The sequence below is a fragment of the Lepidochelys kempii genome, chromosome 7 (genome assembly GCF_965140285.1).
Source record: "Lepidochelys kempii isolate rLepKem1 chromosome 7, rLepKem1.hap1, whole genome shotgun sequence".
NCBI lineage: Eukaryota > Metazoa > Chordata > Testudines > Cheloniidae > Lepidochelys > Lepidochelys kempii.
The window spans coordinates 96,723,721-96,740,920 of record NC_136386.1 but is presented as its reverse complement, the minus strand read 5'-3'; the positions used below and the strand labels follow the sequence as shown (position 1 = coordinate 96,740,920).

General features: G+C 39.4%; 1 protein-coding gene across 10 annotated transcripts in view; it reads right to left on the bottom strand.

The window, feature by feature from the left end:
- CFAP46 (cilia and flagella associated protein 46) overlaps nucleotides 1-17,200 on the bottom strand; it is a 141,051-nt gene that overhangs the window by 51,115 nt on the left and 72,736 nt on the right. For 9 of the 10 annotated variants that reach the window (XR_012160032.2, XM_073353952.2, XM_073353955.2 and 6 more), the window contains 6 exons: nucleotides 15,386-15,569; nucleotides 14,370-14,529; nucleotides 12,432-12,655; nucleotides 9,675-9,791; nucleotides 9,224-9,391; nucleotides 535-683 (listed from right to left, as the gene is read on the bottom strand). Coding sequence is in view for 9 of the 10 variants with exons in the window: in XM_073353952.2 (XP_073210053.1) it covers nucleotides 535-683; nucleotides 9,224-9,391; nucleotides 9,675-9,791; nucleotides 12,432-12,655; nucleotides 14,370-14,529; nucleotides 15,386-15,569 (1,002 nt within the window). In the remaining variant the exon portion in view is untranslated. The remainder of the gene's footprint in view (nucleotides 1-534; nucleotides 684-9,223; nucleotides 9,392-9,674; nucleotides 9,792-12,431; nucleotides 12,656-14,369; nucleotides 14,530-15,385; nucleotides 15,570-17,200) is intronic. The other variant, XM_073353954.2, reaches the window with a different exon arrangement.

Here is a 17,200-nt window from a genome sequence, read left to right as displayed (position 1 = left end):
TTTGCCATCTGAAAATGTACCCCTTAAAAAGAGAATTGTTGCTTCAACTGTGCATGCAAATCTGAGTATAGCAGTTAGAGAGAAAGACACAACTACTCAATACATCGTGGGGGTGCAAGCAGGGATGCTTGGCTTCAAACTATGTTAAACTATTTAACTAGTATGTCTCTTTTTAAAAAAATGAAGTTGTTTCCTAATTCTTCAGTGTTAACAGAACTACAAACACTTTTCATTTGGAGATTTGTCTAATCCTGTAAACACTTACTTTGGGACATAGCACATAATAATATAGGTACCCTTACTGGATTTCATGAGAGAAAAGAAAGAACAAACCATACTGAATATTGTTAAACATTCTGTATGTTAATAAAGAGAACAAATCAATTTTAAAATCATGAACAAGGTAAAACAATGTAAATCATAAAAGGGATGGTTTACATAGTGTAATTGAGGATCAGTGTACAAAATGGAGGGGGCTGGTTTGGCTTTTCATAAACATCTCCCATTTAGCCAAAGCAAGTAACTTATACAAACCGAAGATGGTAGAGATCAGACAGACTTTTACTTTCCACAACATCGTGAGCAATAACCTCAGCCAGCTGAAAGATGGGAAGAGTAAGGTGGTTGCAAGAAATTTTCTGCAGCTCCTTAGCCAAAAGGTCCATAAAATATAAAGTGTAAGTCTAAAAATAAAAAAAACAAATAATAAATTCTGTACCAATTGTTGGTATTTTTAATTTAAACTATACATTCTTCTTTCTTCAACTGTACAAGCTAAACAAAAAATCATGACATAAATCTTATCCTCCAGACATACATACGGCTGTATTAAGACACGCTTAATTGGACTTCAGTCTTTGATGCCAAACAGATCAGAATTTTACAATTCTAAGTTTTGAGCCACTGAAATACCTCATTTACAGCTCCCTGTGCAGATCGCTGGTTAGTGCTTTAAAAGACAAAAAGAGTATTAAAGAAAATAGTCAGCACTTAGCTAAGGAACTGGCAGACAATCACTAACTCCCCTATTTCTCACCACAAAAAGCTGATGTAAAAAGATACGTAGGGAGCAGTAACTGAATGCAACTCTGAACACAAGTGCAGGCAAAGAGGGACTGAGAAAATGAGAGTTATTTGGTAATGAGTTGTACAAGAAAGCAAACATGTACTTCCTCCTGGTATGGAAGATGACTTTTGAAGTTCTGACCTCTAATGAACCAGAGCTATGAGACCCAGGGAGTGGGCCACCTGTTACCACTAGCATTTTGATGAAGAGGTTACTCATGTTGTGCAGTAACTGGAGATCTTCAAGATGTGTGTCACTGTGAGTGTTCCACTTCAGGTGAGCTCATGCCTTTCTTTGACTGGAGATTTTGGGTAACAGTGCCCATTTGACCCAGGCAAGCACCCCATACATTTTCATGACCTGCACTGAGGTTACATGGGGCAATGTGGGCAAACTGCCTTCAGTTCCTCCTCCATTGCAAAGTCTCACAATGGAGACTCTGAAGCAGAGGGGAAGGAGGGAGGGTAGAGGAGCACCCTAAAGGACACACATCTTGAAGAATTCCAGTTACTGCACAACGTGAATAACCTCTCCTTTTTTGAGTAGTGTGCCTGTGGGTGCACCACTTCAGGTGATTCCCAAAGAATACCCCCTCTGAGGAGGTGCAAGGTTCAGAGCAGAGTCCAATACAGAAGAGGGAATTGCACTGCCTACAGTTGAATTTGATCTTGTGGTAGGCACCATGGCACAATGACTAGACAAGGTATGCAAGAGGACCATGTTGCTGCTTTACAGTTGTCTGCAATGGATACCTCCTTATGTCAGGCTATAGAAGTAGAAAGTGCTCTAGTGGAATGTGCTATCATTCTTGAAGGGGGTTGAAGCTGAGCTTGATCATAACAAATCTTAATACATCCAGAGATCCACTTTGATAACCTCTGTTTTGAAATAACCAAACCCTTACTTCTGTCCACAATGGAGACAAATAGTCAAGGAGATCTTCTAATAGTTGTGGCCCTATCTAAGTAAAAAGCTAAGGCCCTCCTACCATCTAGGGTACGGAACATGGTTTCTTGACAAGTCTGAATGTGGTTTTGGGGAAAAAACCTGGGAGATGAATAGTTTGATTAACTCCAAGGACGCCTTCGGTAAAAATCTGGAATGGGCCTTCAGCGATACTTTCTCTCTGGTGAATGGGGCAAAGGGGGCGTGCAGTGTTTCCCATTAAAGCACCCAGTTCTCCAGCCATTAAAGCTCCCAATTCTCCAGTTATAGCTACCAAGAAAGCCATCTTCATTGACAGATCTAACAAAGAATATGTAGCTGGTGGCTCACAGGCAGTTAAGGACTATGTTCTGGTCCCAGCTAGAGCAGTTCTGATTTGTGGGAAGAGATTTGACAAACCTCTTAGGAATCTTACCATGGCTTGGTGATGAAGAGTGGAAAAAACAAAAAGCAACTGTGTGTAAATGAAAGGTTGTTATTGCTTCTAAAGGGTTCCCCAATAGAGTTCACAGAAAACACACTATGTTTCCAATTCCAACAAGTAATCCAATACTCTGAGAAGGGAGGAAAGAATAGGTGAAATCTGATGACTGCTACACCAAAGAGAATAATGCTTCCATTTCTGGAGATAAGTATTTCTTGTAGATTCTTTTCTACTGTTTAATAAAATGTGTTGTACCTCTGATGAACAGATTCATTCCTATTCCTAGATTCATTGAGGAACCATGCTTGGAGCCTCAGAACCTGCGGGTTGCAGTGAACTGTTCAACTGAGTCAGGAGGAGAGAAGTGATCGGAAGTCTCCAATGAGGACAAGAGGTTAGTCTGATTAGGTAGGAATACCAAATTTGTCTTGGCTACGTTGGTGCAATCACTATGACCCTGACCTGACCCTGGTTGAGGACCTTTAACAGTAACAGTGTTGCTGGAGATACACAGAGAAGTCCCTTCTTCCTTGAGATGAGAAAATATCTCCTAGGGGCTGGGGATTGAGACCCCCCTCTGGAACAACAGCTGATGCATTTTGCTTTAGCTACCATGGCAAACTGATTGACCGCCAAGACTCTCCAGACTAGGAATATCATGTGGAGGACTTGGGAGTTTAATTCCTATTCGTAATTTCAAGATAAATGTCTGCTGAGGTCATCTGCCATGGTGTTCTGAATACCTGGGAGATATGAAGCTAAGATGACTATCTGCCAATTCCACAATTTTATTGCTTCAGCACAGAGAGGTGGGGAATGTACTCCTCTCTGACAGTGATGTCATATATGCATGCCAGATTGTCATTATTTTTATAGACTGGGACCTAATTAGCAGTAGGAAGTGTAAGCAAGCATTTTTGATTACTCTCAATTCCAGTAGTCACCATTTGCTCTGAACCAGATGTATCCTCCAACCCAAAAATGAAGTGTTGGATGTTATGACTGTCATAGACAGATTCTGGAAAAATGGAACACCTGCACATGTTTGAGCTGGGTCCTTCCACCAGTTCAGTGTTTGTATAACCCACTGGGAGAACAGATAGTAACCTGTCTAGACTGTGCTTTCTTGGGTTGTAAACCATTTGCAGTCATCCCTGTAGACTTCTGAGATGTAGTCTGGCAAGTTACACTACAAAGACACAAGCTGACATGTGTCCAAGCAGCTGAAGACAATCTCCTACTGTTACTTGAGGACTTCCCTGAATCCTGGATATGAGATTTGTTACAGCAAGAAGTCTGCTGCTCAGTCTGTCAGTGCATCCAGGAAAGCTCCTATGAAGTCTAGATGCTGTGTTAGAATAAAAATGGACTTTCTGGGATTTATCTGGGAGGCCCAGGCTGCCAAACAGAGTATACATCATCTTTATTGCTGCCAACACTTCCTGACATGATGTGCCCCGATCAGTCAATTGTTCAGATAAGGTAAAACTACTATATCCAAATGATATAGGTGGGTGGCGACTACCACCAGAATCTTTGAGGATATTCTTGGGGAGAAGACAGATTGAAAGAAAGCACCCTGTATGGGCAGCGCTCGTTGTTGATCAAAAATTGAAGAAATCTTTGGTGTGAAGGGTAAATAGCAACATGAAAGTGTGTGAGTCTTGTTGGCTGAGAGTCATTGTCATAAATGTAAAGGGAAGGGTAAACACCTTTAAAATCCCTCCTGGCCAGAGGAAAAACCCTTTCACCTGTAAAGGGTTAAGAAGCTAGGATAACCTCACTGGCACCTGACCAAAATGACCAACGAGGAGACAAGATACTTTCAAAAGCTGGGGGGAGGGAGAAACAAAGCCTCTCTCTCTGTCTGTGTGATGCTTTTGCTGGGGACAGAACAGGAATGGAGTCTTAGAACTTAGTAAATAATCTAGCTAGATATGCGTTAGATTCCGATTTCTTTAAATGGCTGAGAAAACAAGCTGTGCTGAATGGAATGTAGATTCCTGTTTTTGTGTCTTTTTGTAACTTAAGGTTTTGCCTAGAGGGATTCTCTATGTTTTGAATCTGATTACCCTGTGAGGTATTTACCATCCTGATTTTACAGAGGTGATTCTTTTTACTTTTTCTTCTATTAAAATTCTTCTTGTAAGAATCTGAATGCTTTTTCATTGTTCTTAAGATGCAACGGTTTGGGTCTGTGTTCACCTATGCAAATGGGTGAGGATTTTTATCAAACCTTTCCCAGAAAAGGGGGTGTAAGGTTTGGGAGGATTTGGGGGGGAAAGATGTTTCCAAACAGGCTCTTTCCCAGTTATATACCTGTTAGAAGTTTGGTGGTGGCAGCGATAAAGTCCAAGGGCAAAAGGTAAAATAGTTTGTACCTTAGGGAAGTTTTAACCTAAGCTGGTAAAAGTAAGCTTAGGAGGGGTTCATGAAGGTTCCCACATCTATACCCTAGAGTTCAGAGTGGGGAAGGAACCTTGACAGTCATAAACCAATCTCCTAATTTTAAACGAGGGAATTATTGCTGCAAGGGTCGCCATCTAAAGTCCTCTAAGCTGAACAGCTGCACAGCAGCCTATTAAGTGCCGTGCAGGTGCTCAGGGCTGCGGCAGGGAGAGGTGCCTCTCCCCCAACCCTGGAGCTGCTGCAGCAGGGAGAGGTGCCTCTCCCCCAGCCCCAACCCAGCCTGGCCCCGGAGCTTCTGCAGCGGGGAGAGACCCCTTGCCCGCCCTCCCCCAGCCCAGTGCTGCTGTGGGGAGAGAGAGATGGGGAGAGTCCTCTCTCCCTGCGATAGCCCCTCATCCCCGGCCCCACCCCCAGAGCTGCAGCCCCCTGCATCCAAACCCTCTGCCCCAGCCCTGAGCTCCTCATCGCTGGCTCCACCCTAGAGCCCGCACCCCCAGCCAGAGCCCTAACCCCCTGCACCCTAACCCTCTGCCCCAGCCCTAAGCCCCCTCCCACACTCCAAAACCTTTGGCCCACCCCCCATCACATGTATTTTGTTATGTGCACCAATATGGAGGTGATATGTCACACATCACCTCCATATTGGTGCACATAACAAAATTCATTCTGCACATGTGTGGGAAAAATTAGAGGGAATGCTGATCACCGTCCTGAATTTCTGCTGTTTTACATATCTGAGGAGGGCCCAAATGGAGGCATTCATGTGTGTTCCTGCCATGTGGGTTCCATCTGGGATCTATCTTGCTGTAGTACGTCAGTATAAGATGGACAGCAGCATGTACGGGAATAGATAAGGGAACCCTAGACAGATACATGAGAGTCCAAAGATTCCTCCTTCACATACACCAACAGTGGAGATAGCTGTTCCATTTACAAGAAAAATGAGGGTGAATGTGGTGGTCTAGGAGATAGCGGAGTCAGTGACCAAGAGAGTCTTGATGTTGACAAACCTCCAGCACTCATTAACAGAGAAGAGTTCGGTTCCCAAGATACTATCAGTCCACAGGGTACCTACATTCATGCGGTAACGATGGTGTCCAAGAGTGGGTTGAGAGAGAAACTGTTGAGAGTGACTCTGGTTGAGAGCGATTCTGGGGGATGGAACACTTGATGATTACCTGTTTTGTTCATTCCCTGGGGCACTTGGCATTGGCCACTATTGGAAGACAGGATACTGGGCTAGATGGACTGTTGGTCTGACCCAGTATGGCTGTTCTTATGGTACTGAAGAAGCTGGTACTAAGCCCTTTGCATGGGAGATAGTCAGTGTCAATTCCCTTGGTACCATAAGCACCTGAGTGGTCTTTGCTACCCCTGACTTTCCTGTTACTGGTACTGAATGTTGTTCATGGCTCAGCTCAGAACTCTTCACTACCTTGACTCTGCTGCTCTGCATAGTGGTGCCCGAGCTTGGTACTGTGTCTGTCTTAGACAATTGACTCCTTTTTGCCTTTGTGGTATCAACATGGTTCAGAGTCTGCATGGAATTCCTCTTGGGACTTGAGGTCTCCATACTCTTCTTGTGTGTCAGTGACTGAGATTTTCTTGGAGTTTTACTCATTCCCTTCTGCTTAGAGGCAGGTATTGGAACTATCTTTGCTGAAGTCTTTGGTACCGTAAATGTACTCAGTGTCACGGTACCACCTATGTCTCTAGCTTTGTCCAGGGACTGAGATGTCGATGTGGATGGGGGCACTAGTGATAGTGGGAGGCCTATGTAAAGGGAGGTCCACCAAAGCTCCATCATCAGGAATTTAATGGGAATCTACTCTTGAAGGAAGTGCAGATCTTGCACTTATTAGAAATATGGGTATCACCCAAACAGCAAAGACACTGGGGGAATTCCCTGCTGACTCAGACAGCCTCACAACAAGAGATGCACCTTTTGAATCCCAGGAAGCCTGGCATTCCCAAGCAAATTAACAACAAACTGACCTCTACTGAAGGAAAAACACATTTAACACTATCTAACAATATGCATGAACAACAAATTAAAAAACATTTTTTTCCAAAGGAAGGAAAGAAGGAAGGAAGGAAGGAAGGAACAGATGTTCCAACAACTACTAACACTATATACTAACAAACAAACTGAATTCTGAATACTAGTAGAGAAGAGGCACAGTTGTAGACTCCACCTCAGGCCAAAGGCAGCTGAGAAGGAACTGAGGTGGTTTGCGCGAGTGGCCCCATATAGCCTCAGTGTGAGGCACAAGGACGTGTGGAGTGCATGCACAGGCCAGACAGGCACCGCTACCAAAAATCTCCAGTCAAAGGCACAGGGTGCAGATCACCTGAAGTGGAGCACCCATAGGGACACTACTTGAAGAAGAATTAAAAGATCCTCAGGCCAAAATGACTGTTATCATTAGAATTTTCATAATTACTATATAGCACTTATAGATTTGCATAATTTCCCATGGATTAGTTTGTGAACTTCTTACTCCTATTGATGAGCACTTATTCACATGGCCAGTCCCACTGGTTTCATCAGTGGGAATAATTGGTCCAAATCTGGTTCATTATGTTTGGTATACACATCTTCTCTGATGAAGGATAAAATCTACCAGAAAAATGAAGCTGATAAAGATTTATATCTGATGAAGAAAATCTTATGCATTGACTATTTGTTGTACATACGTTTTCAGTTATGATGAATAACAGCAGAAATTTTTTAAAAATATTTAAAAAAAACTTGCTAGCATACCAGATCCACTCAAAATTCACCTCTACCACAGCTGAGGAGATACAGGGTTGTTTTAAAGATATATATATAAACAAAAGAATATGCAATTGGTGTGAACATTTTTCATGAAGCTGTCACTCTACATCTGACGAATCAGTCCTCATTCTCAAAGGAAACCTGTCCAATAGTTTCAAAAGACAAATCTATGAGGCTAAATTCATAACTTTGCTAGACACTAAAAATCATTGACTGAATAGAGACCCTGGATTTATGGTTTATTATAACAAACTAACCCATTAACAACCCCCATACCTCGCTGCCTTTCCCCCTCCCTTGTCTTTCCCCACTTTGACTGGAGGGGTGTTAACGGACCACTTCACCTTGAATGGTCAGTCCCTTGAAATATGTGTTAACAACTTATGCTAAGCAATCTGTTTCACACTGTATTTAGCTGTGACACTCTGAGTATATTTCCCACAACTGAAGAAGAGATCCATGTAAGCTTGAAAGCTTGTCTCTCTCACCAACTTTGTCCAACTGGCATAAAGGAATTTTAACTAAAGACCATTTACTTAATAATATTTGATTTAAAGAAACCCAAACAAAAAAATTCAAATGGCACAAAATCTAACATTATGTAAAGTTTCACGTAATGTTAGAACACTTACAGAATTAAAAGGAATGTGTTGCCCCTTTTAAGCCTGTTTCAGAACATTATAATTATGGAGTTGCAAACAGCACCTTCATAATATAAAAGCAGATAAGGGAAAGAAAAAAAAGTCTTTTTAAAAACTGTCTGCAAAACGCATTGACTATATACAGACAAAAACTAATGTCTAGATGTCACGGAGTCCCTGGGCAATGCTCTGGAACTGCTCCCCATGAAGCCAGTCAGAACTCTGGGGAAGTCTCCTTTCTGTGAGCAGACTGTCTGCAGGACACACAGCTCACACAACTTCCACCTTCCTGGGTCTGACCTCAGAGCATTCAGCATCCTCTGCCCCTCTGTGCACTTCCCACAGTGAGTCCGCCCAGGCAGGCTCCTGGGGAAGCCAGAGGGTCCTGCACCCCAGCTCCGCAGTCAGACGTGACTCTCAACTCTCGGCCAGCCAGTAAAACAGAGGTTTATTAGACAACAGGAACATGGTCTAACACAGAGCTTGTAGGTGCAGAGAACAGGACCCCTCAGCTGGGTCCATTTTGGGGGGCAGTGAGCCAGACAACCACGTCTGTACTTCACTCCATGTCCCCAGCCAGCCTCAAACTGAAAACCCTCTCCAGCCCTTCCTCCTCTGGGCTTTGTCCCTTTCCCGGGCCAGGAGGTCACCTGATTCCTTTGTTCTCCAACCCTTTAGCTCTCACCCTGCAGGGGGAAGGGCCAGGCCATCAGTTGCCAGGAAACAGGGTGTCGGCCATTCTCTGTGTCCAGACCCCTGCACACCTGCTCTCTAGGGCTCTGCAATGATCATACACCCTTACCCCACCAGCTAGATACTTAAGACCTGCATAGGGGAAACTGAGGCACCCCCACACTATTCAGAGGAAACATTAAGAACAGTCCCACTTCGTCACACTAGGATTGGTCTCAGCTTTTGTTTTCCTAAAGTAGAGCAATGATTTTGAAATGTTTACTTACAGGTACCAGAATATTATCCCGGTTAATAACATAACAGCTTGTTTCCTGTTTAAAAGCATCTCTAACTTCATCAGGGCAGTCATAGCTAGCCCATTCCTCCACACTCGCTGGTAATGCTTCAACTGGTCCTTTTCGTTTAGGCTTCTCCTTCATAACTGAAGACTGCACCTTTAATTAAAGGAACTCTTTAGAGAGTTTATTTTCTATAAGCAATAAATATTTACTTAAACAGAACTGTTTCAAAGAGGAAAAAAGAAAGACACCTGTTTGGCATCCTTTTGGGCTTGGTTCTTTTTAAGGGTGGTTGATTTTGGGGTCTGGAAAGCAGCAGGTGGTGAGTTTTAGCACTGTAATGCCAATTTCTATAATTTTGTGCTTGAAGAACTGACCTAAGAAACACTATTTATTGAAGTAAAAATATCTAGATTTTTCATAAAGAGGAGTGCCTTACTTGTTTTGCATCCTTTTTGCCTTTATCTTTCTTAGGTGTGGCTGACTGTGCATTCTGGGAAGATGGTGAGGATTTTGGTAATGCTTTAATAATAGATCCTGCTGCAGACAATGAAACCTAGAGAAAAATAATTACAATTATTTAACTTTAAATAAATAAATAAATAAATAAATGCTGTCCTTAGCTACTAGAAACAGAATCACACTCCATTATGTTCACTCAAGACTACTCTCCCAGAGACAGAAAATTTCAAAGGCTCCTAGAACCCTCACATTATGATTATTTCTACAAGCATTTATGGAAGCATGAGTCACCATAGTGCACTTAAACAGCTCAAGTGTTATGACTGAACACAGCTGTTCAGTTTGGGTACAGAAAGTGAGAGTCTTTGAAATAAATACCTAGATCATTTAGGACTTTACAACCATCACCTTAGTTTCACAGCACCATGAATTGGGAGCCTGTGCACAGATGAAAGACAAGTATAATATGCTCCTCCAAGTCTGCCCTATTGCAAAAGTGTAGTGTAGCATAGTGTATGCTGCATTAACTGAAGCTCCAGAATATGAAGTATCTGGAGAAAATCTTTCTTTCTCTTTGTCTTGTGGAAGCAAAGCTTTGACGTTCTGATTCCCAAGGAAGGAGAGAACTCCTTACTGAAGCTCTTTTTGTTATTGATCTTGACTAAAAATTAGGATAGTAATTTGGTAGGACATTTGAACAATAATTTCTGTTAGAGGTGATCAAAGTCCACAAGACAACCTGTGGACTAAAACTGGAACACCGGCTACATGTTCCATAACTTATCAAGATCTCACACTGGGTCTTTACCATATGGCACTATGTGTTTTTTTTTTTAAGGCATCTAACATTTCATGGTTTTTTTTAAGCTTTCAGAAATTACTCCATTGCCTAACAGATAGTTACTGAAGAGTCTTAAGATTCTAGAGTCTCACCTGGAAATGAAAACAAGCATCAGGATCCCCGAGGAGTTCAAAAGATTTTAATCTGTCCTTCTCATTCATCTTCAATCAAATCTGCTCTATTTTTAATCCCAAACAAGCTTCACATCACACAGTCTTGCAAGCTTTCCTGTATCTCTTTATAAACAACCTATTTTCAATCCTAAAATGTCTTTTATGAAAAGTTTGAAGCTCACAGCAATGTTAATATATAACAGTGACACTCAGACTGAGGCTCGCAAGCGGCTCTTTAATGCGTCTCCTGCAGCTCTTTACAGCACATGATATTAAAACTCTGTGTGACTGAATTATTCATCACCCTAAGTAATTAAGCATTCAAGATGCTTTTACTATGGTATTAACCAATTGTAGCTGATAAAATAATACTTGGTCAGTCATTTTGCTGTGAGAATTTATATATATATGTGTAAACAAACCCACACACCCACCCACACTATTTCCCATCATACTGTTTAAATATGAATATATAGTACTATAGTAAATGAAACAATGAATTCACACTACTGTGGCTCTTTTGGGTAATGTTTGCTAATTTGGCTCCTGAACTGCTGAGGTCTGAGAAGCACTGATCTATAAGCATTAGCCCACAGACAGCTACTGCAATTGTCCTATAACAGACACTGATATCTGCACTAGCTACTTTTGATGTTTATTCATCTACTATCATTATCTAGAAATCATCCTGTTTCTCTTAGTCAAGTACAGAATATTAAAAATTCTAACGATGTGAAATTTGGAAATGTTAGTCAGAATTTTATTTTCTAAAATTCCTGTTTTCCAAATTTTTATATGTTATATAGTCCAAACTAATTTCACGATGAATGTCTGATAATTATCAACACATGTATGTAGTAGGGTTCAGCTACAAGCTTTTATATTAAGCAATTACTTAATCACTTTGTAAGCATTTGTAATCACTGGAAAAACAATAATACAACCTGGAACATACTGATTTGGATACCAGCTTCACTTTGCAGATCTCTCACCCACACCACTCAGGTGGCACTTACGATGGCATGTGGCATATACTGAGGTAAAGTACAGCTTTCACCATTTCGAATATTTAAATAAATTAAAAAAATTTAACATGCAGTGCAGTCCTTCTGATATTTTCTATAAATGTCACTGGAAATTAGGCAGTCACATCAATGAGAAAATACAACATTTAATGAGGTTCATTCAATTTGATTTGAAATGCTGCAGAACAGTAGATCTAAGTACATGGACTTCAGCTGCGTTATTCATGTAGCTGAAGTTGTGCAACTTAGATTGATCCCCCCCGCCCAGTGTAAACCAGGCCTAAGTCAAATAATTCCTTTAGTTAAATGACATACCCTTTGAAATGATCTAAGTCACTATCTATCTGTAATTATTGTTCTTCACCAATAGTATTGTGAATTCTGTAAATCACCAATCATGGTTCTTATTCTACCCTAGCTATTTAGATAGTAAAGTTTAGAAACCATTGGTAGAAGAAGTGGATCCCCAGGCTCCAAAGAATATACACACCAACAGAGAGTAATAGCTTTAGCTGAGCACTGTCTTTCTTCCATATGGTTGTTGGAAGAATTTGAACTACACAGAGGTACTCTCTAGTTTCTTGTGATAATTTTCTAATTTAAAGCTTAGAAACTGTAAAACTATATCCTAACAATATTGTAAAATTGGATTGTCTGTATTATAATAAAGACAGTTAAAATAACAAAATACTGTCTCCCTATGTATTCATATAGTAGATAAATTAAATGTGATTGGTAAATTCTGATCTCCTCACCTGCCAGATACGAATGATGTTAGCATAAGCCATCAAACAGTGTTGTTGATGATAAGGTGAGCTATGGCCAGAAATTATAGCCATTAAAGTATGTGCTCTAAACAAAGTTTCCAATTGCCTTATGTTTTTTAAATCTTCATTAGCAGTTTGGGGAATTGTAACATTTACCCCAAAGTCTACCTTCAGCTTTGCTGGAGATGGTATTTCTTGTTTGATGTTTTTCTCTGTTAAAAAACAACAATGAAAACAATGTCAATGGTCTGACATTGTACAATATTTCAAGGCTTATTTAAAGTTGCATTTCTAAGGTGGAAATGAAAAAGAATCCACTGACAGCAAGATGACATTAGAAAAATGGAAATCCAACTTACCAAAGATGACCTTGCTATGATAGAAGAATATTACTTCTATCATAGTTTCAATTATTAATAAAAACATAACAATACACTTTAAAAAGAACTGTAAGCAATGACAAAGCAAAGAAATGCAGAGTAAGGGTACCCTCATCTAATTGTGCCTGGTTTAAGCAGCCCACAGGGTGGATATTCTAACTTTCTGTTCTGGGGCCCCTTAAGAGTGGTGCTCTAACTGTTATGAGTTAAATGTGGAAGATTGTGGGATCTGAGATTTTAACAAAAATATCCATATTCCCCTAAAGGGGCAGGAACAACTTTAATAAGTTCATAATCTGATCTGCTTTTTTTGTTCTATTTTTCTCAAAATCCATTAAAATCTATATATACATTTTTATACAAAATGGTTAATGCTTTTCTTCTTAAAAGAGAACTGATGAAAGGGGCCCAGCATTCATCAACAACCAGCAAGATTATGTGGAATGGAAGGGAAATACCATGAATAGAGATTAATTTTAAATTGCCATTACACAAACAATGATAAGTAATATTTAAAGAAAAAAACATGAATAGGACATTTTCAGTGCCATTTTAATTATGCAGTGTTAACAGAGGAATCATGCATCTTTCACAACTGCATCTCATCACTTGTTCTTTTTTGACCCATCTCATCTGTCTATATAAAAATACGACACAAATGGAGAAGATGTCAGTTAATGTCACACATCATTCGTCTAGAAATTAGTTGTTTTCTTCAATTAGACTGGAACATTCTATCAAACTAGTCACTGAGGTATTAGCAATGTAAATGGTTACAAAGGGTAAAAACTTAGGGGCCTGAGTTGCTTCTTCAAAAATCACGCTCGTGCTTAGGAGGCTGAAGTCCCATTGACAATCATGTTTTAAAATGGGACCTAGGCACTTTTGAAAATTTTACCCAGAGATTTCATAAAGTAATGGAAATAGGGTAAAGGGATAAAGAAATGGGGTGTGGTTTCATAGTTGTAATAAGGGTCTGGGAGTCAGAACGCCAGATTCTATCTCTGGTCGTTGCATTGAGCATTCATGGGAAAGTGACAGTCTCTCTATGCCTTCATTTCACTATCTGTAAAAGGGGTACAAACTAGTTATTTACATCAACACTGGTTCTTGAGTGTCTCTGGCACCTATCTTTGTATCAACCTGTTCCATTTCTTCTGTGATTTATTTAAGGGCCTGATGCAAAGTTCACTGACGTCAGTAACTTCAGTTTTGAATCAGGTCTTAAGTGAAGAAGCTCAGGTTTTTCATTTTCACTTCCTCTAAGTCTTTTGTAGATGAAGAAACATGTTCTATATAAAGAAAAGGAGTACTTGTGGCACCTTAAAGACTAACAAATTAGTCTCTAAGGTGCCACAAGTACTCCTTTTCTTTTTGCGACTACAGACTAACACGGCTGCTACTCTGAAACATGTTCCATATAAGGTCTTTTTATATACTGAAAATGATCAGGTGCTTTTATTCTGTAAAAGATAGTAAGACAAAAAACAAATACTGCATTCATGTACTGAAATTATTTTGAAGGATAAGTACATCAATTACACACCTTCTTCCTCAAGAGGTCCTTTGGCAAGTTTCAAATGTAGCAAGATATCTACTGCCCAGTCCAGATGTTTAATAGCATCATTAAGAGGAAACTTATTGCAGTATAACCATTCTGCAAATTCCATTAGATAATCAACTTTCTGCCACTCACTTTCTTGTTTCTACAGAAAAGACAGAATGATTTAGTTCACATACTGTAGTCTGTAACATCAAATTACTGATACTAAGATCTATATAGATTTGTCAGTTTTTTTGGAAGCAAAAATTTAATTTTAAATAGGTAGCAAGCAATTTACTGACATTGCCTAATCAGGGAAAATGTCTAACTGAATGTAATTAAAAAAATCAGTATTAGTTAAATTTCTTTTCTTCTATTAAAGTCTCCATCAATTAGTCACTGTTAGGCCTTTTCCTCCTCAAGAGAGACCAGGCATCAGTTCAAATGCGTTGACACAGAGTCCCAGGACTTAAACTACATCCACTTGGTTTTCCATCAGAAAAATAATTTCAAAGTTGTGAAAAATAACCCTCACCAAATTAACAAACTGACAAAACAATTTGCACAACATTTATTCTTTCTATTAAATTGAACTATTTTAAACTATGATGAAAAGTAATGCTAAATGAACATGTAATTAATGGTTTACTCTTATGTATAATTCTAAAGTGATGGAGATACCAAAGAAATTAAATTATGTAAAAAAATTACTCTCTTTTGCTCATTATCAGTCCATCACTATTGGGAAGGAGCTAAGCAGTGAGACAGTATAATGGAGGACTGAGAGAAGATGACTACAAATGGAAGATAAAGAATTGAAACTAACAATGACCAGGTGTTGCATTAAACATCTCCTTGACTGGTGTTAAAAAGAAAAGGAGTACTTGTGGCATCTTAGAGACTAACAAATTTATTTGAGCATAAGCTTTCGTGAGCTACAGCTCACTTCATCGGATGCATGCAGTGAGCTGTATATTCTATTCTATTAAGAGTCTATTAAAAATTAACAACATAGAGACCTGTAAAGCTTCAATGGCATTCTGATAGCAGGTTAACTGCCCGACAATGTCTTTGGAGATTGGTGCCAGACGATGCCACATATGTGACACATAGTCCTCACTTTCATCCTTGAATTTCTGAATGTCCATCATAAAATTACGTCCAAGTCTTGCCTTCACTATAACCATATGTTTGAAAATCAGGCTAAAAAAAAAGTTTAGAAATTACTCAATTTCTTATCTGTAAAATTATGGACTGTATCCTACAATATGTTACAGTTGTGAAGGTAACTGCACTTCACTACTCATCTTTCTTTTATAGAAAAGTCAAATTCCCTGCTCCTCTGGATATTTACAAACCTTAACTTTAGAAAATAAATTAGACCCTAATCCTGCAAAGATGCACATATGTAACCTTATGCACTATGACCAGTTCCTTTGACATCAAAGAGACTACACACAGGGGAGATCCTCAACTACTGTTACTTGTCATAACGCTGTGCTTAAGCCTTTGCACGTGTAAGTCTTTGCAGGATCAGAGCCTTAGGCTGCTTATAGTCTAGTTTCAGAGTTTTAACCTAACTGGAGTTAGAGCTGGGGAAAGTCCAAATTCCTGTTATTTTATCTTAAAAGGTGGTAGTACCCCCTTCTCCACCCTCACTCATCTAATATGAAATAGACATTCAGACATGTGAAATTGTAGCCGGCCGCAAGTAACACACTTAGACGTAAATGTTGTCATGGATTTTTATGCAAAACAAACTGAATAATAACTAATCATTCAAATATACTTTTACTAATGTATTAGCCAAACAATGTTCTTCAACCAGACAACACATGCCTTGATGTTCAACAAGCCTGGTCATTAAATAAAAGATAGGTTAAATATAATGTTTTAATATAGTATTTTGACTTAAATAATGAAATAAGCTATGTGAGGAGTCACCCCCTGAAAAACAACCTCAGTTGAATCCACTGTAACCAATGAAGAGGCCTGACCCCAAAGTCAGGAACAAGAGACGTAAGAACTTGACGGAGAAATATGAAACGTACCTCTGATGGGATACTATCTTAACTGGTTAAGCCACAGTGTTTGCTTGTCAACATTGTCTGGAGGGTTTACTTAGAGAAGTAACATATCATTAGCAAGCTCCTATCTTGGCAGATGATATAAAATAGACAGGTGTCATGAATACTAGTCAGGACAAAGAAATAATAAAGAGGGGAGCTGGAGAGGTTAAAACATGTGTGGAACTCTCTTTGAAAAATGCAAGGATAACAAAATCGGGGGGAAATAACTGACATATATTTTATATTATTATTTTATTACAGTAGTGATCAAAAGGAGCACAAAGTCTAAATTAGAGGTACATATGCATAGAGAGGGAAGACTAAGCTGCCTGAGATCTCATTCTCCTTAGCTCAACTTCATTTCAATGGGTAATTTGAATCGTAACTCATCCTGTGATCACATCTAAAAAGCTTTTCTTACAACATCTTGCTTTTAAAATCTGGACTTCAGATAGTAATTAGAAGAGAAGGAAACAGAGCAAAGTAAGATCCATAATCAAATAGTTGAAAAGGTTATACAGTACCTACTTAGGAACTTTTTTAAAGATGACCTACACAAACATTATAAACATTTTAATTATAAGAAGCAATCAAAGATCAAGCCTTTCTTTGATACTCAAAAGCAGTGTGAAGGGGCAGGGAAAAGATACAATATTGTCTTCTGTTATAAAAATTGTCAGCTCAACAAAAAGGCAACCTCTATACTATTTTATTAATGTAAAATATATATTTAAATATTATCCATATTTTTATATTTCTCAAGAG